Source organism: Oncorhynchus tshawytscha, linkage group LG01 (assembly GCF_018296145.1).
Source record: "Oncorhynchus tshawytscha isolate Ot180627B linkage group LG01, Otsh_v2.0, whole genome shotgun sequence".
Taxonomy (NCBI): domain Eukaryota; kingdom Metazoa; phylum Chordata; class Actinopteri; order Salmoniformes; family Salmonidae; genus Oncorhynchus; species Oncorhynchus tshawytscha.
This window is the reverse complement of record NC_056429.1, coordinates 4515534-4543033: the sequence shown is the minus strand read 5'-3', so window position 1 is coordinate 4543033 and position 27500 is coordinate 4515534. Positions and strand designations below refer to the sequence as shown.

The 27500-nt window shown below is 43.1% G+C and overlaps 1 protein-coding gene across 1 annotated transcript in view; it reads right to left on the bottom strand.

Annotated features, from left to right (window-relative positions):
* The window catches only part of LOC112237569 (epidermal growth factor receptor kinase substrate 8-like protein 2), a 117144-nt gene that overhangs the window by 26256 nt on the left and 63388 nt on the right, over positions 1-27500 (bottom strand). Inside the window, 6 exon segments of the mRNA XM_042320461.1 lie at positions 3155-3231; positions 7063-7175; positions 7328-7407; positions 7679-7828; positions 12560-12721; positions 21413-21477. Coding sequence (XP_042176395.1) covers positions 3155-3231; positions 7063-7175; positions 7328-7407; positions 7679-7828; positions 12560-12721; positions 21413-21477 — 647 coding nt within the window.

The window sequence follows — 27500 nt, the reverse complement described above, 5'->3', positions numbered from 1 at the left end:
TCTTCACCACCCGGGGGCGGACCGTCAGGAAGTTCAGGACCCAGGTGCACAGGGCACGGTTCAGACGCAGGGTCATAGCTGGTCTGTTTGTACACGTCCATGTTTCCATCATGCCGTGGTTAAATGTGGTGGTTTGTTTTTCCACGCTTTTTCACAGATTTTGGTTTGGATACGTTTTAATCATCACAGTAGGAACAACATCCTCTATACACTTCCTGATGAACTCAGTCAACGAGTCAGTGTATATGTTGATACTACTCCCAGAGGCGACCCAAACATTTCCCAGTCCGCGTGATCAAAACAGTCTATAAGTGTGGATTCCGATGTGTCACGCCAACGTTTTACAGTCCTTACCATGGGTGCTTCTTGCTTAAGTTTCTGCCTATAGGTGGGGAGCAGCAGGATGGAGGTGTGGTCTGATTTCCCAACGGGAGGATGGGGAGGGCCTTGTTGCTGTCACTGAAGGGAGAGTAACAATGGTCAAGAGTGTTCTCCTTGCACAAGTAGCGTTATCCTCAGATTTCCTTTATTAACTTTCCCAGCCAGAATGAAAATGCAGTCTCAGAATATGCGTTTTCAGTGTAGTTCCTTGGGAGACGTCGTGGTGTCGGCTTTGGGAGGAATATACACGACACTGAAAATAAATGAAGCAAATTATCTGGGGGAGGTAATGCGGTCAGCAAATTTTCTGGGGGAGGTGATGCGGTCAGCAAATTTTCTGCGGTCAGCATTTGATGGTGAAGTATTCCAGATCGGGAGACAAAAAATGTCTTGAGTTCCTGCCACAATCATGAGACATACTCCTCCATATTGGGTTTGTCCTGGAGAACCCCGCTGGCTGTATGGACGGGGACAATATATACGGTGAGAGCCATGATTCCTTGAAACAGAGTATGTTACAGTCCCCTGACGTCTCTCTGGAAGGAGATCCTCGCCCTGAGCTCACTTACTCAGTCCAGGGACTGAGTGTAATAAAGTCGGAAGCGGTGGATGGTTTGCTCGCCTCCTGAGTCTGACTAGGACCCCACTTCTCCTTCTTCTTCTTCTCCGGCGACTTTGATTTATTTAGTTTTTATTTCACCTTTATTTAACCAGATAAGCTAGTTGAGAACAAGTTCTCATTTACAACTGCGATCTGGCCAAGATAAAGAAAAGCAGTGCGACAAAAAAACAACAACACAGAGTTACACATGGAATAAACAAGCGTACAGTCAATACAATAGAAAAAAAAGTCTATATACAGTGTGTGCAAATGCCGTGAGGAGGTAAGGCAATAAATAGGCCATAGTAGCGGAGTAATTACAATTTAGCTAATTAACACTGGAGTGATCGATGTGCAGATGATGATGTGCAAGTAGTGATACTGTTGGTGTAGCACCAGGGATGAATGGGTGAATGGGTCATCAGACTGTCTAAACAACGGATCCAAGTCAGGGAAAATAATGTAAGAAATAACCAAAATTAAAAAAGTTTTAAAAAACCTGCAAAGTTGGATAGGAGCTAGAAACAGGGCGGCCATCTTGTTTTCCATCTTGTTTTCTATCTTGTCTTATATCTTGTTTCACATTTTTATTTAATTTTTTATTTTTTTATTTAACCTTTATTTAACCAGGTAGGCCAGTTGAGAACAAGTTCTCATTTACAACTACGACATGGCCAAGATAAAGCATAGCAGTGTGAACAGACAGCAACACAGAATTACACATGGAGTAAACAATAAACATTAAAGTCAATAACACAGTATATATATTTTTATTTTATTTAAAAAAAGAGAGTCTATATACATTGTGTGCAAAAGGCATGAGGAGGTTGGCGAATAATTACAATTTAGCAGATTAACAATGGAGTGATAAATGATCAGATGGTCATGTGCAGGTAGAGAAACTGGTCTTCATTCATATCACTCAAGCTCCTTATTATTGGCATTATTGTTATTTATTATTATTAAATATATATTATTTATTATTATTATTATTATTATTATTATTATTATGAATTATTATTATCATGAATTATTTATTATTATTATTATTTATTACTATTATTATTTATTTATTATTATTAATTATTATTAATTATTATTATTGTTGTTATTAATTATTTATTATTATTAATTATTATTAATTATTTATTATTATTATTATTATTATTATTTTATTATTATTATAATAATTTATTATCATTAATTATAATTATTATTATTATTTATTATCATTAATTATAATTATAATTATTATTTATTATTATTATTATTATTATTATTATTGTTATGACATGTTGGCACAAAAGAGCAGAAAAGTAAATAAATAAAACAGTATGGGGATGAGGTAGGTAAATTGGGTGGGCTATTTACCGATGGAACATCTTGGTTTAAATCTTGTAAAGCGCTTTTAGCATCGTGAAAAATCCTTATAAATCCAATCAATTAATAGTATTATATTAGTATTATATTAGTATTTTATAAATAAGAGTATTAATAATAGTATTATATTAGTATTTCATAAATAAGAGTATTAATAATAGGATTATATTAGTATTTTATAAATAAAAGTATTAATAATAGTATTATATTAGTATTTCATAAATAAGAGTATTAATAATAGTATTATATTAGTATTTCATAAGTAAGAGTATTAATTATGGTATTATACTAGTATTTCACAAATAAGAGTACTAATAATAGTATTATATTAGTATTTCACAAATAAGAGTACTAATAATAGTATTATATTAGTTTTTTATAACTAAGACTATTAATAATAGTATTATATTAGTATTTCATAAATAAGAGTATTAATAATAGTATTATATTAGTATTTTATAAATAAGAGTATTAATAATAGTATTATATTAGTATTTCATAAATAAGAGTATTAATAATAGTATTATATTAGTATTTTATAAATAAGAGTATTAATAATAGTATTATATTAGTATTTCATAAATAAGAGTATTAATAATAGTACTACATTAGTATTCCATAAATAAGAGTATTAATAATAGTATTATATTAGCGTTTTATAAATAAGAGTATTAATAACAGTGTTGTATTAGTATTTTATAAATAAGAGTATTAATAATAGTATTATATTAGTATTTTATAAATAAGAGTATTAATTATAGTCTTGTATTAGTATTTCATAAATAAACTCACCACGTCCTTCTCAATGCGCTGGGCCAGCTTCTCATGGGACTCTGGGTCCTGCTGGGCAGAACCTCGCCTCTCCACATCTGAAATAATGATAACAGTTATTGTTGACGTTGTTTTGTGTGTGTGTGTGTGTGTGTGTATCAGTGTGTATGAGTATCAGTGTGTGTGTGTGTCAGCGTGTGTGTGTGTGTCAGTGTGTGTATGTGTGTGTGTGTGTGTGTGTGTGTGTGTGTGTGTGTGTGTGTGTGTGTGTGTGATATGACCATACTGATATAACCATACTGATATGACAATACTGATATAACCATCATGATATGACCATACTGATATGACTAACATGATATGACCATACTGATATGACCATACTGATGTGACAATACTGATATGACTAACATGATACGACTAACATGATATGACTAATATGATATAACCATACTGATATGACAATACTGATATGACTAACGTGATATGACAATACTGAAATGACCATAATGATATGACTAACATGATATGCCCAAACTGATATGCCCATACTGATATGACTAACATGATATGACCATACTGATATGACCATACTGAAATGACCATACTGATATGACAAACATGATATGACTAACATGATATGACTAATATGATATAACAATACTGATATGACCATACTGATATGACCGTACTGATTTGACTAACATGATATGACCATACTGATTTGACTAACATGATATGACCATACTGATATGACCATACTGATTTGACAAACATGATATGACCATACTGATATGACTAACATGATATAACCATCCTGATATAACCATACTGGTATGACTAACATGATATGGCCATACTGATATGACTAACATGATATGGCCATACTGATATGACCAACATGATATGACCATACTGATGTGACCATACTGATTTGACTAACATGATATGACCATACTGATTTGACTAACATGATATGGCCATACTGATATGACCATACTGATATGACTAACATGATATGGCCATACTGATATGACCATACTGATATGACTAACATGATATGGCCATACTGATGTGACTAACATGATATGACCATACTGATTTGACTAACATGATATGACCATACTGATTTGACTAACATGATATGACCATACTGATTTGACTAACATGATATGACCATACTGATTTGACTAACATGATATGACCATACTGATTTGACTAACATGATATGACCATACTGATTTGACTAACATGATATGGCCATACTGATATGACCATACTGATATGACCAACATGATATGACCATACTGATGTGACCATACTGATTTGACTAACATGATATGACCATACTGATTTGACTAACATGATATGGCCATACTGATATGACCATACTGATATGACTAACATGATATGGCCATACTGATATGACCAACATGATATGACCATACTGATATAACTAACATGATATGACCATACTGATATGACCATACTGATATGACCATACTGATATAACGATACTGATATGAATAACATGATATGACCATACTGATATGACGATACTGATATGCCTAACATGATATGACCATACTGATATGACCATACTGAAGTGACAATACTGATATGACCATAATGATATGACTAACATGATATGACCATACTGATATGACTAACATGATATGACCATACTGATATGACCATACTGATATGACTAACATGATATGACCACACTGATATGACCATACTGATATGACTAACATGATATGACCACACTGATATGACCATACTGATATGACCATACTGATATAACGATACTGATATGACTAACATGATATGCCCATACTGATATGACTAACATGATATGACCATACTGATATGAGCATACTGATATGACCATAATGATATGACCACACTGATATGACTAACATGATATGACTATACTGATATGACTAACATGATATGACTAACATGATAAGACCATACTGATATAACCATACTGATATGACCATACTGATATGACTAACATGATATAACTAACATGATATGACCATACTGATATGACTAACATGATATGACCATACTGATATAACGATACTGATATGAATAACATGATATGACCATACTGATATGAGCATACTGATATGACCATAATGATTTGACCACACTGATATGACTAACATGATATGACCATACTGATATGACCATACTGATATGACTAACATGATATGACCATACTGATATGACCAACATGATATGACCATACTGATATGACCATACTGATATGACCATACTGATATGCCCATACTGATATGACGAACATGATATGACCATACTGATATGACCATACTGATATAACGATACTGATATGAATAACATGATATGACCATACTGATATGAGCATACTGATATGACCATAATGATTTGACCACACTGATATGACTAACATGATATGACCATACTGATATGACCATACTGATATGACTAACATGATATGACCATACTGATATGACCAACATGATATGACCATACTGATATGACCATACTGATATGACCATACTGATATGCCCATACTGATATGACCAACATGATATGACCATACTGATATGCCCATACTGATATGACCATACTGATATGACCATACTGATATAACCATACTGATATAACTAACATGATATGACCATACTGATATGACCATACTGATATAACGATACTGATATGAATAACATGATATGACCATACTGATATGACCATACTGATATGACCATACTGATATGACCATACTGATATCACCATACACCCTTCACCGAATGTGAATACATTCAAGGTCCCAGACACCAATGGGTTGGGCCATAGACAGTGTGTGTGTGTATCAGTGTGTGTTTGTGTGTATCAGTGTGTACCATTGTGTGTGTGTGTGTGTGTGTGTGTGTGTGTGTGTGTATATCAGTGCGTGTGTGTGTGTATCAGTGTGTGTGTGTGTGTGTGTGTCAGTGTGTGTGTGTATATCAGTGTGTGTGCGTATCAGTGTGTGTATATCAGTGTGTGTGTGTGTGTGTGTGTGTGTGTGTGTATCAGTGTGTGTGTGTGTGTATCAGTGTGTGTATCAGTGTGTGTATCAGTGCGTGTGTGTGTGTGTATCAGTGTGTGTATCAGTGTGTATATCAGTGTGTGTATCAGTGTGTGTGTGCATCAGTGTGTGTTTCCGTGTGTGTGTGTATCCGTGTGTGTGTGTGTATCAGTGTGTGTATCAGTGTGTGTATCAGTGTGTTTATCAGTGTGTGTATCAGTGTGTGTGTGTATCAGTGTGTGTATCAGTGTGTGTGTGTGTGTGTGTGTGTGTGTGTGTGTGTGTGTGTGTGTGTGTGTATCAGTGTGTGTGTGTATCAGTGTGTGTATCAGTGTGTGTGTGTGTGTGTGTGTGTGTGTGTGTGTATCAGTGTGTGTGTGTGTATCAGTGTGTGTGTGTGTGTGTGTATCAGTGTGTGTGTGTGTATCAGTGTGTGTGTGTGTGTGTGTATCAGTGTGTGTGTGTGTGTGTGTGTATCAGTGTGTGTGTGTGTATCAGTGTGTGTGTGTGTGTATCAGTGTGTGTGTGTGTGTGTGTATCAGTGTGTGTGTGTGTGTGTGTGTATCAGTGTGTGTGTGTGTGTGTGTATCAGTGTGTGTGTGTGTATCAGTGTGTGTGTGTGTGTGTGTGTATCAGTGTGTGTGTGTGTATCAGTGTGTGTGTGTGTGTGTGTGTGTGTATCAGTGTGTGTGTGTGTATCAGTGTGTGTGTGTGTGTGTGTGTGTGTGTGTGTATCAGTGTGTGTGTGTGTGTATCAGTGTGTGTGTGTGTATCAGTGTGTGTGTGTATCAGTGTGTGTGTATCAGTGTGTGTGTGTGTATCAGTGTGTGTGTGTGTGTGTGTGTATCAGTGTGTCTACTCTTACCCTGCATGTTCATGGCAGCCACACGGCCCTTGCCTGAGGGGGCCGAGCCCTTGGGGTCGGAAGAGGGGGGGATGATGGATTCTCTGTGGTGCTTCATCTTCTCCTGGTTCACCCTGAGAGGAGGAGAGGAGTTAAGGGGAGCTGGGCACCCCCATTATAAATCAGGGCCCCTCCATAAGAATGGAAATAACCCTATACTATACGCCCCCCCACACACGCACACAAAATGTTTTTTAAGGCCTCTTTAAGAGGTAAGGGTTCTTACTTCAAGGTCTGTGGTCGTATCTTCTTCCCATGTTTGCTGTCCCCCAGAGCGCTGTCGATGTCTTCATGGACCATCTCTGCCTGTAGGGGACAGAGACAAAAGACTAGAGAATATTATTAAAAATAAATAGAGAATATGATTAATTATTAAAAAATTAAAAAATAGTCTTGGAGAAGGAAGACTTGGAGGATGCATTATTGTTGGACATATTAATTATCTGTTAATTAATTAAAACATTTTAAATCAGTCACACTTTAGCTCTGTTTTCTACAGGACTTCAATGGAGACTTTGGCTTCCTACATCGCTAGCCTGGATAATGTCTGTACTGCATAGAGATAACGGTGACCCACCTCCACCTCGTCGCAGTGGAAGAAGTGTATGTCAGGTCTGTGCTGTTCAGTGTCTTGACACACCAGCAGTAGGACGGATGGATACCTGGTCTGATTCAACACTGTCTGGCAGTGGTGGATAGTAGGCAGGGGGAAGTTCTCCAACTCTTCCTGTGAGGGTGGCGAGGAGGGAGGGAGAAGGAGAGAGGGGTTGAGAAGGAGGTGGAGGGAGAAAGAGAGAGAGAGGGAGAAGGAGGGAGGGGTTGAGAAGGAGGTGGAGGGAGAAAGAGAGAGAGAGGGAGGGAGGGGGTGAGGTAGAGAGAAGGAGATAGAGAGTGAGGAAGGGAAGGAGAGAGAGACAGAGAGAGAGAGAGAGAGGGATAGATAGAGAGAGAGAGATAGAGAGAGAGAGAGAGGGATAGATAGAGAGAGAGAGATAGAGAGAGAGAGAGTGTGAGGAAGGAAGGAAGGGAAGGAAGGGAAGGAAGGGAAGGAGGGAGGGAGGGAGGGAGGGAGGGAGGGAGGGAGGGAGGGAGGGAGGGAGGGAGGGAGGGAGGGAGGGAGGGAGGGAGGGAGGGAGGGAGGGAGGGAGGGAGAAGGAGAGGGAGGTGGAGAGAAGAGAAGAGAGAGAAAGTGTGCGGGAGGGAAGGGGGTAGGTAGAGAAGGAGAGAGAGAGAGCAAGAGAGAGAGAGAGAGAGAGAGAGAGGGAGGGAGGGAGAATGAGAGAGGTTATTCCATATCAAATGTGTCATCAGTTATCTCACCATAAAGGTCTAAAGGTCGACAGATCTGTGGCTCAGAAAAACATGTCCACATAACACAGGAATATGATGTTTGTGACATCAAATAACCAGAACAACTGAAGACTCGGACTGGCACAACTACAGCACTACGTAGGACATTATCACAACTACAGCACTACGTAGGACATTATCACAAGTACAGCACTACGTAGGACATTATCACAACTACAGCACTACGTAGGACATTATCACAACTACAGCACTAGGTAGGACATTATCACAACTACAGCACTACGTAGGACATTATCACAAGTACAGCACTACGTAGGACATTATCACAACTACAGCACTACGTAGGACATTATCACAACTACAGCACTAGGTAGGACATTATCACAAGTACAGCACTACGTAGGACATTATCACAAGTACAGCACTACGTAGGACATTATCACAAGTACAGCACTACGTAGGACATTATCACAAGTACAGCACTACGTAGGACATTATCACAAGTACAGCACTACGTAGGACATTATCACAAGTACAGCACTACGTAGGACATTATCACAAGTACAGCACTACGTAGGACATTATCACAACTACAGCACTACGTAGGACATTATCACAAGTACAGCACTACGTAGGACATTATCACAAGTACAGCACTACGTAGGACATTATCACAAGTACAGCACTACGTAGGACATTATCACAAGTACAGCACTATGTAGGACATTATCACAAGTACAGCACTACGTAGGACATTATCACAAGTACAGCACTACGTAGGACATTATCACAAGTACAGCACTACGTAGGACATTATCACAACTACAGCACTACGTAGGACATTATCACAAGTACAGCACTACGTAGGACATTATCACAAGTACAGCACTACGTAGGACATTATCACAAGTACAGCACTACGTAGGACATTATCACAAGTACAGCACTACGTAGGACATTATCACAACTACAGCACTACGTAGGACATTATCACAACTACAGCACTAGGTAGGACATTATCACAACTACAGCACTAGGTAGGACATTATCACAAGCACAGCACTACGTAGGACATTATCACAAGTACAGCACTACGTAGGACATTATCTTCAAGTCAGAGCTCAAGAAAGAGGCCAGAGTTCCCGACTTGGAAGTCCGAGTTGGATGACCGTTCAAAGCGTATTTTCCCAGTCAGAACTCGTTTTCCTCCGAGTTCCCAGTTTTCTTGAACTCACTGAAGTATGAGATTTCCCAGTTCCAAGTGTCCTGTTGTTTCGAACGGGGCAGAAGTCATGCTGGATTGACAGCATGACCAATGTATTCAACCTTATCTGGCCCGTGATGTTTCATGTCAATGTTTATTCTTTTAAGCTTGGAAAAGAGACCCCTTTAACACAGACGTGGACCACACACACCCTCTCCACCAAATAGCAGGCAGAGGAAGCAAAACAGGGATTTCATTTGCAACGCTTGCAGTTAGCCACTGATTCCTTCCACTCATTGTTGAATTAGCGATTTCCAACTTGTTGTGTAATGTCTATGTCCAATGGCCGATGAGCACCGATACATTTTATCTATAATCTCTCTTCATATGACAAGGATTGAAAAGGATTTGCCAGTAGATTGACGATGTGATTCATGGTGACTGGTAGCTAAGATTACGAAAGTATGATGTTGACATGATCAGTCCAATCAAAGCTACGGTAGATATAACATGATGTGACATCATTTTATCTGTGGCCAATGACCTTGAGCCTTCTTGGATGGGCACTTCTAATGTAACTCTATGGCAGCACCCAAGCGGGCTTGAACTGCCTAGCTCTCCCTGTAGATTTTGCGGTGACGCGGTGTCCCGCATGAGTGACAGAACACTGAGCCAATCACGGCGTAACTAGAGAACATGACCAACCCCTATTCTCTGTATTTTCTGCTGGCTTCTCCACCACCACAGAAACCACTGAGTTGAAACGCCTGCATTCTGGAGCTGCCTTACTGTATCTATAATATCTCTTCGTATGACAAGGATTGAAAATGATTTACTCAAGAAAACAAAACCGATACCATGTTTGTATGTGACTTTATTAACTCAATATTATATTTAGCCCATTTAGCCCACTACATAGGTCAGGATAAAAACTCTAATAGCACAGGTCTTTAATAGTTGGTATTAAAACCAGTGCCTTTTTACATTGATTTAATTTAACCAGGTCAGTTAAGAACAATTTCTTATTTATAATAGCGGCCTACCAAAAGGCAAAAGGTCTCCTGCGGGGACGAGGGCCCCGGGATTACAAATTTAAAATATAGGACAAAACACACATCACAACAAGAGAGACGACACAACACTACATAGGAGACCTAAGATGACAACATAGCAAGTCAGCAACACATGACAACTAGCATGGTAGCAACACAACATGACAACACAGCATGGTAGCATCTCAACATGACAACAACATGGTAGCAACACAACATGACAACAACATGGTAGCAACACAACATGACAACAACATGGTAGCATTACAACATGACAACAACATGGTAGCAACACAACATGACAACAACATGGTAGCATTACAACATGACAACAACATGGTAGCAGAACAACATGGTAGCAACACAACATGACAACAACATGGTAGCAACACAACATGACAACAACATGGTAGCAGCACAACATGACAACAACATGGTAGCAGCACAACATGACAACAACATGGTAGCAGCACAACATGACAACAACATGGTAGCAACACAACATGACAACATGGTACAAACATTATTGGGCACAGACAACAGCACAAAGGGCAAGAAGGTAGAGACAACAATACTTCACGCATAGCAGCCACAACTCTCAGTAAGAGTGTCCATGATTGAGTCTTTGAATGAAGAGATGGAGATAAAACTGTCCAGTTTGAGTGTTTGTTGCAGCTCGTTCCAGTCGCTAGCTGCAGCGAACTGAAAAGAGGAGCGACCCAGAGATGTGTGTGCTTTGGGGACCTTTAACAGAATGTGACTGGCTGAACGGGTGTTGTATGTGGAGGATGAGGGCTGCAGTAGATATCTCAGATAGTGGAGGGGGAGTGAGGCCTTAGAGGGTTTGTTGCAGCTCGTTCCAGTCGCTAGCTGCAGCGAACTGAAAAGAGGAGCGACCCAGGGATGTGTGTGCTTTGGGGACCTTTAACAGAATGTGACTGGCAGAACGGGGGCTGTATGTGGAGGATGAGGGCTGCAGTAGATATCTCAGATAGTGGAGGGGGAGTGAGGCCTAAGAGGGTTTGGGGACCTTTAACAGAATGTGACTGGCAGAACGGGTGTTGTATGTGGAGGATGAGGGCTGCAGTAGATATCTCAGATAGTGGAGGGGAGTGAGGCCTAAGAGGGTTGTGGAGGATGAGGGCTGCAGTAGATATCTCAGATAGTGGAGGGGGAGTGAGGCCTAAGAGGGTTGTGGAGGATGAGGGCTGCAGTAGATATCTCAGATAGTGGAGGGGGAGTGAGGCCTAAGAGGGTTGTGGAGGATGAGGGCTGCAGTAGATATCTCAGATAGTGGAGGGGAGTGAGGCCTAAGAGGGTTGTGGAGGATGAGGGCTGCAGTAGATATCTCAGATAGTGGAGGGGGAGTGAGGCCTATGAGGGTTTGTTGCAGACCGTTCCAGTGTGTAACTGGAATGGAACTTACAACGTTCTTTACCTACAGGATATGTTGTTGCCCAGCAACTGTTTTCCTACGGTAGGAATGTGCATATCCCTCACGCTTGCTTCACAGTCTTACCCGTGTGTGTGTGTGTGTGTGCAAGTCTTACCGTGTGTCTGTGCGTGTGCGTGTAAGGCTTACCTGTGTGTGTGTGTGTCTGTGCAAGTCTTACCGTGTGTGTGTGTGTCTGTGCAAGTCTTACCGTGTGTCTGTGCGTGTGCGTGTGCGTGTAAGGCTTACCTGTGTGTGTGTGTGTGTGTGCAAGTCTTACCGTGTGTGTGTGTGTGTCTGTGCAAGTCTTACCGTGTGTGTGTGTGTCTGTGCAAGTCTTACTGTGTGTCTGTGTCTGTGCGTGTGTGTGTAAGGCTTACCTGTGTGTGTGTGTGTGTGTGTCTGTGCAAGTCTTACCATGTGTCTGTGTCTGTGCGTGTGTGTGTGTGTAAAGCTTACCTGTGTATCAACATCCAGTAGCCGTACAGCCTTGTCGCTGACCTGAAGCAGCATCTCCTGGGTCCAGATCTTCTCTTTGGAGTCCAGCAGCACCAGCTTCTTAATGGCATCATCCACTGTGGCAATGGACTCTGCCTTGTCCATCATGAAGGTGGACAGGTGCTGTGGGGGGGGAGAGAGGGTTAGATAACAAACAGGAAGAAGACTGGTCTTGTCCATCATGAAGGTGGACAGGTGCTGTGGGGGGGGTAGATAAACACATTCATAGCTCAGAGCCTAATGAATTTAATTAAATTGACTGATTTCCATATATAAACTGTAACTCAGTAAAATCTTTGAAAATGTTGCATGTTGATTTAGATTTTTGCTCAGTATATATATGTGAGTATACATATATCAGTATATACATATATATACATACAGTTGAAGTCGGAAGTTTAGCCAAATACATTTAAACTCAGTTTTTCAGTTCCTAAAATTGAATCCAAGTAAAAAGTCCCTGTCTTAGGTCAGTTAGGATCACCACTTTATTTTAAGAATGTGAAATAATAGTAGTGGAGAGAATGATTTATTTCAGCTTTTATTTCTTTCATCACATTCCCAGTGGGTCAGAAGTTTACATACACTCAATTAGTATTTGGTAGCATTGCCTTTAAATTGTTTAACTTGGGTCAAACGTTTCTGGTAGCCTTCCACAAGCTTCCCACAATAAGTTGGGTGAATTTTGTCCCATTCCTCCTGACAGAGCTGGTGTAACTGAGTCAGGTTTGTAGGCCTCCTTGCTTGCACACGCTTTTTCAGTTCTGCCCACAAATTGTATGTAATTGAGGTCAGGGCTTTGTGATGGCCACTCCAATACCTTGACTTCGTTGTCCTTAAGCCATTTTGCCACAACTTTGGAAGTATGCTTGGGGTCAATGTCCATTTGAAAGACCCATTTGCGACCAAGCTTCAACTTCCTGACTGATATCTTGAGATTTTGCTTCAATGTATCCACATCATTTTCATTCCCCGTGATGCCATCTATTTTGTGAAGTGCACCAGTCCCTCCTGCAGCAAAGCACCACCACAACATGATGCTGCCACCCCCGTGCTTCACGGTTGGGATGGTGTTCTTCGGCTTGCAAGCCTCCCCCTTTTTCTTCCAAACATAACGATGGTCATTATTAACATTAACAGTTCTATTTTAGTTTCATCAGACCAGAGGACATTTCTCCAAAAAGTACCATCTTTGTCCCCATGTGCAGTTGCAAACTGTAGTCTGGCTTTTTTAATGGCTGTTTTGGGACAGTGGCTTCTTCCTTGCTGAGCGGCCTTTCGGGTTATGTCGATATAGGACTCGTTTTACTGTGGATATAGATACTTTTGTACCTGTTTCCTCCAGCATCTTCACAAGGTCCTTTGCTGTTGTTCTGGGATTGATTTGCACTTTTTGCACCAAAGTGCGTTCATCTCTAGGAGACAGAACGCTTCTCCTTCCTAAGCGGTATGACGGCTGCGTGGTCCCATTGTGTATATACTTGCATACTGTTGCTTGTACAGATGAACGTGGTACCTTCAGGCGTTTGGAAATTGCTCCCAAGGATGAACAAGAACCAGATTTTTTTTCTGAAGTCGTGGCTGATTTCTTTTGATTTTCCCTTGATGTCCAGCAAAGAGGCACTGAGTTTGAAGGCAGGCCTTGAAATACATCCACAGGTAATATATACACCACCAATTGACTCAAATTATGTAAATTAGCCTATCAGAAGCTTTTAAAGCCATAACATAATTTTCTGGAATTTTCCAAGCTGTTTAAAGGCACAGTCAACTTAGTGTATGTAAACTTCTGACCCACTGGAAATGTGATACAGTGAATTATAAGTGAAATAATCTGTCTGTAAACAATTGTTGGACAAATGACTTGTGTCATGCACAAAGTAGAGGTCCTAACCGACTTGCCAAAACTATAGTTTGTTAACAAGAAATTTGTGGAGTCGTTGAAAAATGAGTTTTAATGACTCCAACCTAAGTGTATGTAAACATCCGACTTCAACAGTATTCTATATATCTATATATATCTATATATATATATATACAGTGCCTTGCGAAAGTATTTGGCCCCCTTGAACTTTGCAACCTTTTGCCACATTTCAGGCTTCAAACATAAAGATATAAAACTGTATTTTTTGGTGAAGAATCAACAACAAGTGGGACACAATCATGAAGTGGAACGACATTTATTGGATATTTCAAACTTTTTTAACAAATCAAAAACTGAAAAATTGGGCGTGCAAAATTATTCAGCCCCTTTACTTTCAGTGCAGCAAACTCTCTCCAGAAGTTCAGTGAGGATCTCTGAATGATCCAATGTTGACCTAAATGACTAATGATGATAAACACAATCCACCTGTGTGTAATCAAGTCTCCGTATAAATGCACCTGCACTGTGATAGTCTCAGAGGTCCGTTAAAAGCGCAGAGAGCATCATGGAGAACAAGGAACACACCAGGCAGGTCCGAGATACTGTTGTGAAGAAGTTTAAAGCCGGATTTGGATACAAAAAGATTTCCCAAGCTTTAAACATCCCAAGGAGCACTGTGCAAGCGATAATATTGAAATGGAAGGAGTATCAGACCACTGCAAATCTACCAAGACCTGGCCGTCCCTCTAAACTTTCAGCTCATACAAGGAGAAGACTGATCAGAGATGCAGCCAAGAGGCCCATGATCACTCTGGATGAACTGCAGAGATCTACAGCTGAGGTGGGAGACTCTGTCCATAGGACAACAATCAGTCGTATATTGCACAAATCTGGCCTTTATGGAAGAGTGGCAAGAAGAAAGCCATTTCTTAAAGATATCCATAAAAAGTGTCGTTTAAAGTTTGCCACAAGCCACCTGGGAGACACACCAAACATGTGGAAGAAGGTGCTCTGGTCAGATGAAACCAAAATGGAACTTTTTGGCAACAATGCAAAACGTTATGTTTGGCGTAAAAGCAACACAGCTCATCACCCTGAACACACCATCCCCACTGTCAAACATGGTGGTGGCAGCATCATGGTTTGGGCCTGCTTTTCTTCAGCAGGGACAGGGAAGATGGTTACAATTGATGGGGAGATGGATGGAGCCAAATACAGGACCATTCTGGAAGAAAACCTGATGGAGTCTGCAAAAGACCTGAGACTGGGACGGAGATTTGTCTTCCAACAAGACAATGATCCAAAACATAAAGCAAAATCTACAATGGAATGGTTCAAAAATAAACATATCCAGGTGTTAGAATGGCCAAGTCAAAGTCCAGACCTGAATCCAATCGAGAATCTGTGGAAAGAACTGAAAGCTGCTGTTCACAAATGCTCTCCATCCAACCTCACTGAGCTCGAGCTGTTTTGCAAGGAGGAATGGGAAAACATTTCAGTCTCTCGATGGGCAAAACTGATAGACATACCCCAAGCGACTTATAGCTGTAATCGCAGCAAAAGGTGGCGCTACAAAGTATTAACTTAAGGGGGCTGAATAATTTTGCACGCCCAATTTCTCAGTTTTTGATTTGTTAAAAAAGTTTGAAATATCCAATAAATGTCGTTCCACTTCATGATTGTGTCCCACTTGTTGATTCTTCACAAAAAAATACAGTTTTATATCTTTATGTTTGAAGCCTGAAATGTGGCAAAAGGTCGCAAAGTTCAAGGGGGAATACTTTCGCAAGGCACTGTATCTATATATATATATATATAGATAGAGAGAGAGAGAAAGAGAGAGAGAGACCTGGGCCCTGACAGTAAATAATGGTGTTCCCCCAAAAAAGTCCAGTTTCCATAGTTACCACAAATACTAATTCCATCTAAACACCGTTGCCCTGGAAACTATAGAACTATGGCAACTAACTATACCTACCTCGACCTAACCAACAGGTAACATCCACAAAGCTCTGAATCACCTAAGAGACGAGGCAAGAAGGGCCTTCTACGACATCAAAAGGAACATAAAACTCGACATCCCAATTAAGATCTGGCTAAAAATAATACAAATCAGTCATAGAACCCATTGCCCTCTATGGTTGTGAGGTTTGGGCTCCGTTCACCAACCAAGAATTCACAAAGTGGGACAAACACCCAATTGAGACTTTGTATGCAGAATTCTGCAAAAACTATACAACTCAAACCCCCAAACAATGCAAGCAGACCAGAAATAAGACTATACCCACTAGATAACAAGCTGTTAAATTCTACGACCACCTAAAAGGAAGAAATACCATTCCACCACAGAGAGAGCTGGTTCTGTGGCTCTGTTCACAAACTAAATTAGACCCAACCAAATTATGAGAAAGCAAAAATATAACTATTTGTCACACTGGAAAGAATCAACCAAAAAACAGACTCTGTGACTGACCCAGAATTAAGGAAAGCTTTGACTATGTACAGACTCAGTGAGCATAGCCTTGCTATTGAGAAAGGCCGCCGTAGGCAGACATGGCTCTCAAGAGAAGACAGGCTATGTGCTCACTGCCCACAAAATGAGGTGGAAACTGAGCTGCACTTCCTAACCTCCTGCCCAATGTATGACCATATTAGAGAGACATATTTCCCTCAGATTACACAGATCCACAAAGAATTTGAAAACAAACCCAATTTTGATAAACTCCCATATCTACTGGGTGAAATTCCACAGTGTGACATCACAGCAGCAAGATTTGTGACCTGTTGTCACTAGAAAAGGGCAACCAGTGAAGAACAAACACCATCGTAAATACAACCCATATTTATGCTTATTTATTTTATCTTGTGTACTTTAACCATTTGTACATTGTTATAACACTGTATATATATATAAAGACATTACAAATGTCATATTATATATATGACATTTGTAATGTCTTTATATCTATATATATATAAAACATTTGTAATGTCTCTATATCTATATATATATACAACATTTGTAATGTCTCTATATCTATATATATATACAACATTTGTAATGTCTCTATTCTTTTGAACGTTCTCTATGTGTGTTTAGTGTTCATTTTTATTGTTTATTTCACTTTTGCATATTATCATATATTATATATTATCTACCTCACTTGCCTTGGCAATGTTAACACATGTTTCCCATGCCAATAAAGCCCTTGAATTGAATTGAGAGAGAGAGGTGTGTGTAGAGAGACAGGGAGAGAGAGGTGTGTAGAGAGAGAGAGAGAGAGAGATGTGTGTAGAGAGAGAGAGAGAGGTGTGTGTAGAGAGACAGGGAGAGAGAGGTGTGTGTAGAGAGAGAGAGGTGTGTATAGAGAGAGAGAGGTGTGTAGAGAGAGAGAGAGAGAGGTGTGTAGAGAGAGAGAGAGAGAGGTGTGTAGAGAGAGAGAGAGAGAGATGTGTAGAGAGAGAGATGTGTAGAGAGAGAGAGAGATGTGTAGAGAGAGAGAGAGAGAGGTGTAGAGAGAGAGAGGTGTGTAGAGAGACAGGGAGAGAGGTGTGTGTTTATCCTAGCAGTGAGCTCCAGATGTGTGTGTAGCGAGAGGTGTGTGTTTATCCTAGCAGTAAGGTTGAGATGTGTGTGTTTGTGTGTGTGTGTGTGTGTGTGTGTGTGTGTGTGTGTGTGTGTGTGTGTGTAGAGAGAGATGTGTGTGTTTATATGTGTGTGTGTGTGTGTGTGTGTGTGTGTAGAGAGAGATGTGTGTGTTTATCCTAGCTGTAAGCTCCAGATGTGTGTGTTTATGTGTGTGTGTTATCTGTGATTGCTCTGGAGTCTGATAATAGGAAGGTAATAATATTAAGTAAGTTCATATCCAACCTGTGGACTGAACACATGTGGTTCATAGTTCAAACACCAACTGCTACCAGCACAACAGTTTAAAGGGATCTGTTGGACCGGTATGCAAATTGGAGTGGGTCTAGTGTTTCCGGGATGATTTGAGTCATGAACAGCCTTTCAAAGCACGTCATGGCTACAGATGTGAGTGCTACGGGGCGGTAACTATTTAGGCAGGTTACCTTTGCTTCCATGGTCACAGGGACTATGGTGGTCTGCTTGAAACATCTAGGTTTTACAGAATAGGTCAGGGAGAGGTTGAAAATGTCAGTGAAGACAAATGCCAGTTTACATATCTGTAAATGATGTCTGAGTGTTGGAGTGTTCCCCTGGCTATCTGTAAATGATGTCTGAGTGTTGGAGTGTTCCCCTGGCTATCTGTAATGATGTCTGAGTGTTGGAGTGTTCCCCTGGCTATCTGTAAATAATGTCTGAGTGTTAGAGTGTTCCCCTGGCTATCTGTAAATGATGTCTGAGTGTTGGAGTGTTCCCCTGGCTATCTGTAAATAATGTCTGAGTGTTGGAGTGTTCCCCTGGCTATCTGTAAATAATGTCTGAGTGTTAGAGTGTTCCCCTGGCTATCTGTAAATGATGTCTGAGTGTTGGAGTGTTCCCCTGGCTATCTGTAAATGATGTCTGAGTGTTGGAGTGTTCCCCTGGCTATCTGTAAATAATGTCTGAGTGTTGGAGTGTTCCCCTGGCTATCTGTAAATAATGTCTGAGTGTTGGAGTGTTCCCCTGGCTATCTGTAAATAATGTCTGAGTGTTGGAGTGTTCCCCTGGCTATCTGTAAATGATGTCTGAGTGTTGGAGTGTTCCCTGGCTATCTGTAAATAATGTCTGAGTGTTGGAGTGTTCCCTGGCTATCTGTAAATAATGTCTGAGTGTTAGAGTGTTCCCCTGGCTATCTGTAAATAATGTCTGAGTGTTGGAGTGTTCCCCTGGCTATCTGTAAATGATGTCTGAGTGTTGGAGTGTTCCCTGGCTATCTGTAAATGATGTCTGAGTGTTGGAGTGTTCCCCTGGCTATCTGTAAATAATGTCTGAGTGTTGGAGTGTTCCCTGGCTATCTGTAAATAATGTCTGAGTGTTGGAGTGTTCCCCTGGCTATCTGTAAATAATGTCTGAGTGTTGGAGTGTTCCCCTGGCTATCTGTAAATAATGTCTGAGTGTTGGAGTGTTCCCCTGGCTATCTGTAAATGATGTCTGAGTGTTAGAGTGTTCCCTGGCTATCTGTAAATGATGTCTGAGTGTTGGTGCATGCCCCTGGCTATCTGTAAATTATGTCTGAGTGTTAGAGTGTTCCCCTGGCTATCTGTAATGATGTCTGAGTGTTAGAGTGTTCCCCTGGCTATCTGTAAATTATGTCTGAGTGTTAGAGTGTTCCCCTGGCTATCTGTAATGATGTCTGAGTGTTAGAGTGTTCCCCTGGCTATCTGTAAATGATGTCTGAGTGTTAGAGTGTTCCCCTGGCTATCTGTAAATAATGTCTGAGTGTTGGAGTGTGTCCCTGGCTATCTGTAAATGATGTCTGAGTGTTGGAGTGTGACCCTGGCTATCTGTAAATGATGTCTGAGTGTTGGAGTGTACCCCTGGCTATCTGTAAATAATGTCTGAGTGTTGGAGTGTACCCCTGGCTATCTGTAAATAATGTCTGAGTGTTGGAGTGTACCCCTGGCTATCTGTAAATAATGTCTGAGTGTTGGAGTGTACCCCTGGTAACTGTAAATAATGTGTTGGAGTGTGACCCTGGCTATCTGTAAATGATGTCTGAGTGTTGGAGTGTATCCCTGGCTATCTGTAAATGATGTCTGAGTGTTGGAGTGTACCCCTGGCTATCTGTAAATTATGTCTGAGTGTTAGAGTGTTCCCCTGGCTATCTGTAATGATGTCTGAGTGTTAGAGTGTTCCCCTGGCTATCTGTAAATTATGTCTGAGTGTTAGAGTGTTCCCCTGGCTATCTGTAAATGATGTCTGAGTGTTAGAGTGTTCCCCTGGCTATCTGTAAATGATGTCTGAGTGTTGGAGTGTTCCCCTGGCTATCTGTAAATGATGTCTGAGTGTTAGAGTGTTCCCCTGGCTATCTGTAAATGATGTCTGAGTGTTGGAGTGTTCCCCTGGCTATCTGTAAATGACGTCTGAGTGTTAGAGTGTTCCCCTGGCTATCTGTAAATGACGTCTGAGTGTTAGAGTGTTCCCCTGGCTATCTGTAAATGATGTCTGAGTGTTGGAGTGTTCCCCTGGCTCTCCATACATTTAAAAAACAAGAAAATGGTGATGTCTGGTTTGCTTAATTTAAGGAATTTGAAATTAATTATACATTTACTTTTCCAACTTAAGTATATTTCAAACCAAATACTTTTAGACTTTTACTCAAGTATTATTTTACTGGGTGACTCACTTTTATTTGAGTTATTTTCTATTATGGTATCTTTACTTTTACTCAAGTATGACAATTGTCTACTTTTTCCACCACTGATCTCAGGGACTGTCAAGTACTTTAACCACAGCTCCAGCTATTCGTTTGAGAGTGGTTTCCTTAACCTCACCCTTCCACTTTAAAGCAAACCAAGTGGTCTAACGTAAAAAGATAAAGAGAGAATGAAGGACTGTCCCTTTAAATCCCCTCTCTGAATCACCCCACATGCTCTATTCACGTTAGATAAACGTTGCGGTCGGTGAGGTAACTGGACTGATTGCTTTATTACAACTCTGTGACCTTAAATGGCATCAAACATTAACCCAACCGACCTTTGTGTTATGGGGAAGGGAGAGACAACACACTATAGTTCATTTCAGTGGATTTATAAACGCATTCAAGGGAAAGAAGAAAACTAGCGATACATAAATCAACCTGGAGTTCAGCTTCTAGGACCCCCCACCATTACGAGTGCCCCCCCCATTACGAGTGACCCCCCCCACCATTACGAGTGACCCCCACCATTACGAGTGCCCCCCCCACCATTACGAGTGCCCCCCCCATTACGAGTGCCCCCCCCACCATTACGAGTGACCCCCCCACCATTACGAGTGTAAGAAGAAGAAGTAGAAGAAGTCTTACCTCCACATGGTACTGAGACGTCTCCTGCATGATGACATTGGAGTTGGAGTATTTCTTCCGTTGCTCTGTAAAGTTAAAAAAAAAAAAAATACATTTTAGGTTTTACGAATAGCAGGTCTGTTAAATACCAAACCAGACACACCCGCTGTCGTATCCACGGTTACACCGTATCCACAGTAGAAAGGTTATATCCATAGCGACTGTGAGAAGCCTGCCTTGGTTATTCACTGACCTCGGGACCACATGTTCTGTTGCTCTGAGCCAAGGGCTACTTTACAGGTGTACTAGTAGAGAAGACAGAGATACGATATGGAGGGTCAGAGAGGAAAGGAAAGCAAACAGAGTAGTGAGAGAGAGAGAGAGAGAGGGAGGGACAGAGAGGAAAGGAAAGCAAACAGAGTAGTGAGAGAGAGAGAGAGGGTGGGAGGGTCAGAGAGAGAGAGAGCGAGAGAGAGAGAGGGAGGGTCAGAGAGAGAGAGAGAGAGAGAGAGGGAGGGTCAGAGAGAGAGAGAGAGAGAGGGAGGGTCAGAGAGAGAGAGAGAGAGAGAGGGAGGGTCAGAGAGAGAGAGAGAGAGAGGGAGGGTCAGAGAGAGAGAGAGAGAGAGAGAGAGAGGGAGGGTCAGAGAGAGAGAGAGAGAGAGGGAGGGTCAGAGAGAGAGAGAGAGAGAGAGAGAGAGAGGGAGGGTCAGAGAGAGAGAGAGAGAGAGGGAGGGTCAGAGAGAGAGAGAGAGAGAGAGAGGGTCAGAGAGAGAGAGAGAGAGAGAGAGAGAGAGAGAGAGAGAGAGAGAGGGAGAGGGAGGGTCAGAGAGAGAGAGAGAGAGAGAGAGAGAGAGAGGGAGAGGGAGGGTCAGAGAGAGAGAGAGAGAGAGAGAGAGAGAGAGAGAGAGAGAGAGAGAGAGAGGGTCAGAGAGAGAGAGAGAGAGAGAGAGGGAGGGTCAGAGAGAGAGAGAGAGAGAGAGAGGGAGGGTCAGAGAGAGAGAGAGAGGGAGGGTCAGAGAGAGAGAGAGAGAGAGAGAGAGAGGGAGGGTCAGAGAGAGAGAGAGAGAGAGGGAGGGTCAGAGAGAGAGAGAGAGAGGGAGGGTCAGAGAGAGAGAGAGAGAGAGAGAGGGAGGGTCAGAGAGAGAGAGAGGGAGGGTCAGAGAGAGTGAGAGAGAGAGGGAGGGTCAGAGAGAGAGAGAGAGAGAGAGGGAGGGTCAGAGAGAGAGAGAGAGAGAGAGAGAGAGAGAGGGAGGGTCAGAGAGAGAGAGAGAGAGAGAGGGAGGGTCAGAGAGAGAGAGAGAGAGAGAGAGAGAGGGAGGGTCAGAGAGAGAGAGAGAGAGAGAGGGAGGGTCAGAGAGAGAGAGAGAGAGAGGGAGGGTCAGAGAGAGAGAGAGAGAGAGGGAGGGTCAGAGAGAGAGAGAGAGAGGGAGGGTCAGAGAGAGAGAGAGAGGGAGGGTCAGAGAGAGAGAGAGAGGGAGGGTCAGAGAGAGAGAGAGAGAGAGAGGGAGGGTCAGAGAGAGAGAGAGGGAGGGTCAGAGAGAGAGAGAGAGAGAGGGAGGGTCAGAGAGAGAGAGAGAGAGAGAGGGAGGGTCAGAGAGAGAGAGAGAGAGAGAGAGAGAGAGAGGGAGGGTCAGAGAGAGAGAGAGAGAGAGGAGGGAGGGTCAGAGAGAGAGAGAGAGAGAGAGAGAGAGAGAGAGGGAGGGTCAGAGAGAGAGAGAGAGAGAGGGAGGGTCAGAGAGAGAGAGAGAGAGAGGGAGGGTCAGAGAGAGAGAGAGAGAGAGGGAGGGTCAGAGAGAGAGAGAGAGAGAGAGATAGAGAGGGAGGGTCAGAGAGAGAGAGGGAGGGTCAGAGAGAGAGAGGGAGGGTCAGAGAGAGAGAGAGAGAGAGAGAGAGAGAGAGGGAGGGTCAGAGAGAGAGAGAGAGAGAGAGAGAGAGGGAGGGTCAGAGAGAGAGAGAGAGAGAGAGGGAGGGTCAGAGAGAGAGAGAGAGAGAGAGAGGGAGGGTCAGAGAGAGAGAGAGAGAGAGAGAGAGAGGGGGAGGGTCAGAGAGAGAGAGAGAGAGAGAGAGGGAGGGTCAGAGAGAGAGAGAGAGAGAGAGGGAGGGTCAGAGAGAGAGAGAGAGAGAGAGAGGGAGGGTCAGAGAGAGAGAGAGAGAGAGAGGGAGGGTCAGAGAGAGAGAGAGAGGGAGGGTCAGAGAGAGAGAGAGAGGGAGGGTCAGAGAGAGAGAGAGAGGGAGGGTCAGAGAGAGAGAGAGAGAGGGAGGGTCAGAGAGAGAGAGAGAGAGGGAGGGTCAGAGAGAGAGAGAGAGGGAGGGTCAGAGAGAGAGAGAGAGAGAGAGAGGGAGGGTCAGAGAGAGAGAGAGAGAGAGAGGGAGGGTCAGAGAGAGAGAGAGAGAGAGAGGGAGGGTCAGAGAGAGAGAGAGAGAGAGGGAGGGTCAGAGAGAGAGAGAGAGAGAGAGGGAGGGTCAGAGAGATAGAGAGAGAGAGGGAGGGTCAGAGAGAGAGAGAGAGAGAGAGGGAGGGTCAGAGAGAGAGAGAGAGAGAGGGAGGGTCAGAGAGAGAGAGAGAGAGAGGGAGGGTCAGAGAGAGAGAGAGAGAGAGAGAGAGAGGGAGGGTCAGAGAGAGAGAGGGAGGGTCAGAGAGAGAGAGGGAGGGTCAGAGAGAGAGAGAGAGAGAGGGAGGGTCAGAGAGAGAGAGAGAGAGAGAGAGAGGGAGGGTCAGAGAGAGAGAGAGAGAGAGAGAGGGAGGGTCAGAGAGGAAAGGAAAGCAAACAGAGTAGTGAGAGAGAGAGAGAGAGAGGGAGGGTCAGAGAGAGAGAGAGAGGGAGGGTCAGAGAGAGAGAGAGGGAGGGTCAGAGAGGAAAGGAAAGCAAACAGAGTAGTGAGAGAGAGAGAGAGAGAGGGAGGGTCAGAGAGAGAGAGAGAGAGAGGGAGGGTCAGAGAGAGAGAGAGAGAGGGGGGTCAGAGAGAGAGAGAGAGAGGGAGGGTCAGAGAGAGAGAGAGAGGGAGGGTCAGAGAGAGAGAGAGAGAGAGGGAGGGTCAGAGAGAGAGAGAGAGAGAGAGGGAGGGTCAGAGAGAGAGAGAGAGAGGGGGAGGGTCAGAGAGAGAGAGAGGGAGGGGAGGGTCAGAGAGAGAGAGAGGGAGGGTCAGAGAGAGAGAGAGAGAGGGAGGGTCAGAGAGAGAGAGAGAGAGGGAGGGTCAGAGAGAGAGAGAGAGGGAGGGTCAGAGAGAGAGAGAGAGAGAGAGAGAGAGAGGGAGGGTCAGAGAGAGAGAGAGAGAGGGAGGGTCAGAGAGAGAGAGAGAGAGAGGGAGGGTCAGAGAGAGAGAGAGAGAGGGAGGGTCAGAGAGAGAGAGAGAGAGGGAGGGTCAGAGAGAGAGAGAGAGAGAGGGAGGGTCAGAGAGAGACAGAGAGAGAGAGAGAGAGGGAGGGACAGAGAGACAGAGAGAGAGAGAGAGAGACAGAGAGAGAGACAGAGAGAGAGAGAGAGAGAGACAGAGAGAGAGACAGAGAGACAGAGAGAGAGAGAGAGAGAGAGAGAGAGAGAGAGGAGGATAGAGATAGAGAGAGGAGGATAGAGAGGAGGATAGAGAGAGAGAGACAGAGAGAGAGACAGAGAGCGAGAGAGCGAGAGAGAGAGAGGAGGATAGAGATAGAGAGAGGAGGATAGAGAGGAGGATAGAGAGAGAGGAGGACAGAGAGGATGATAGAGAGAGAGAGAGAGGGAGGGTCAGAGAGAGAGAGAGAGGGAGGGTCAGAGAGAGAGAGAGGGAGGGTCAGAGAGGAAAGGAAAGCAAACAGAGTAGTGAGAGAGAGAGAGAGAGAGGGAGGGTCAGAGAGAGAGAGAGAGAGAGAGGGAGGGTCAGAGAGAGAGAGAGAGAGGGGGGTCAGAGAGAGAGAGAGAGGGAGGGTCAGAGAGAGAGAGAGAGGGAGGGTCAGAGAGAGAGAGAGAGAGAGGGAGGGTCAGAGAGAGAGAGAGAGAGGGAGGGTCAGAGAGAGAGAGAGAGAGGGGGAGGGTCAGAGAGAGAGAGAGAGAGGGAGGGTCAGAGAGAGAGAGAGAGAGGGAGGGTCAGAGAGAGAGAGAGAGAGGGAGGGTCAGAGAGAGAGAGAGAGGGAGGGTCAGAGAGAGAGAGAGAGAGAGAGAGAGAGAGGGAGGGTCAGAGAGAGAGAGAGAGAGGGAGGGTCAGAGAGAGAGAGAGAGAGAGGGAGGGTCAGAGAGAGAGAGAGAGAGGGAGGGTCAGAGAGAGAGAGAGAGAGGGAGGGTCAGAGAGAGAGAGAGAGAGAGGGAGGGTCAGAGAGAGACAGAGAGAGAGAGAGAGAGAGGGAGGGACAGAGAGACAGAGAGAGAGAGAGAGAGACAGAGAGAGAGACAGAGAGAGAGAGAGAGAGAGACAGAGAGAGAGACAGAGAGACAGAGAGAGAGAGAGAGAGAGAGAGAGAGAGAGAGAGAGAGAGGAGGATAGAGATAGAGAGAGGAGGATAGAGAGGAGGATAGAGAGAGAGAGACAGAGAGAGAGACAGAGAGCGAGAGAGCGAGAGAGAGAGAGGAGGATAGAGAGGAGGATAGAGAGAGAGGACAGAGAGGATGATAGAGAGAGAGAGAGAGAGAGGAGGACAGAGAGGAGGATAGAGAGAGAGAGGAGGACAGAGAGGAGGATAGAGAGAGAGAGAGGAGGACAGAGAGGAGGATAGAGAGAGCGAGATGGATAGAGGGGGTAAGTCTAGTGGAGCTGCCAGCAGTAAGGAGGTGAAAGGCCAGGTGTGTGCACACACACACACGCACACACACCTTCTACTTTAACTGCATTGTAAAGGTGCAGGTCTTATTGCAAATAATTTGCAGATTGCAATTTGACCACGAGAATCCCAAACAGATCATTTTCAAATCTTGTTAACGTTTGGTATCCGACGTCTTTACTATGTGTGCGAATACATGGGAACGACATTTTCTGAAATTAATTATCACTTGGAGCTGATGGTGTTTTACATTCTTTTATGTCCAATAACGAAAAAACCTTGCTCAGAAAACAATGGGAGGTAAAAATATCTAAATAAAGGCGTTCGCAGGCCTCCAGTTGGGGAGACCCTGATCTAAAGAACGTTACTAAACCAGCTGTGGTCAACTACACATTACTAATTATCATTCTACGGGGGAGATACAAAACACCAGCTAAGACTAACACCATGGTTTATCGTCCACAAGCGACAGACTCTGGAGCACAGAGTAGGATTGGGGTTGAAGATCAGGCACTAGACATTACAGGTAGGTGTGTGTGTGTGTGTGTGTGTGTGTGTGTGTGTGTGTGTGTGTGTGTGTGTGTGTGTGTGTGTGTGTGCGCTCGTGTGTGTGTTAGTGTGTGTGTGTTAGTGTGTGTGTGTGTGCGCTCGTGTGTGTGTTAGTGTGTGTGTGTTAGTGTGTGTGTGTGCGCTTCTGTGTGTGTGTTAGTGTGTGTGTGTGTGTGTGCGCGTGTGTGTGTGTGTGTGTGTGTATGCGCTCGTGTGTGTGTGTGTGCGTGCGTGCGTGTGTGTGTGTGTATGCGCTCGTGTGTGTGTGTGCGCTCGTGTGTGTGTGTGCGCTCGTGTGTGTGTGTGTGTGTGCGTGCGCGTGCGTGTGTTCCCAGCAGCTCTGCTTTACTTCCTTGACCAATGCTGTGACAGTGAGCCAATCACTGCTTGTTGTCTTGTTATCCAGATAAATGTTGTTACCTTTGGATTGTTTTTATGGAATGACAGGTCGCCTAGCGACAGACCTAACAATCTCCAGAGAAAGAGATTCTTTCCTGTTTCCTAAATTAACATATACTATATATTAATACAGATCCTTTTCAAAATGCATCGCAAAATGTAATTACCCAACACACTGGGTTGAACCAACGTGGAATAGACGTTGAATTAACATCTGTGCCCAATTACACAGTTACATAGTATAATTTACATAATATATAGATAGTAATATCTGTCCAGTGTTTAGCATTTGGCAACTTTGTCCTCTAGCAAGATATCATTTGCTGAGTTGTGTTTGATCCAGTAATGTTACATGTATGAGTTAGTGACTTATCGAGAAAAAAATAAGATTATTCTGGTGAGAGGTCTACAGGTTACAGCTGAACGCAG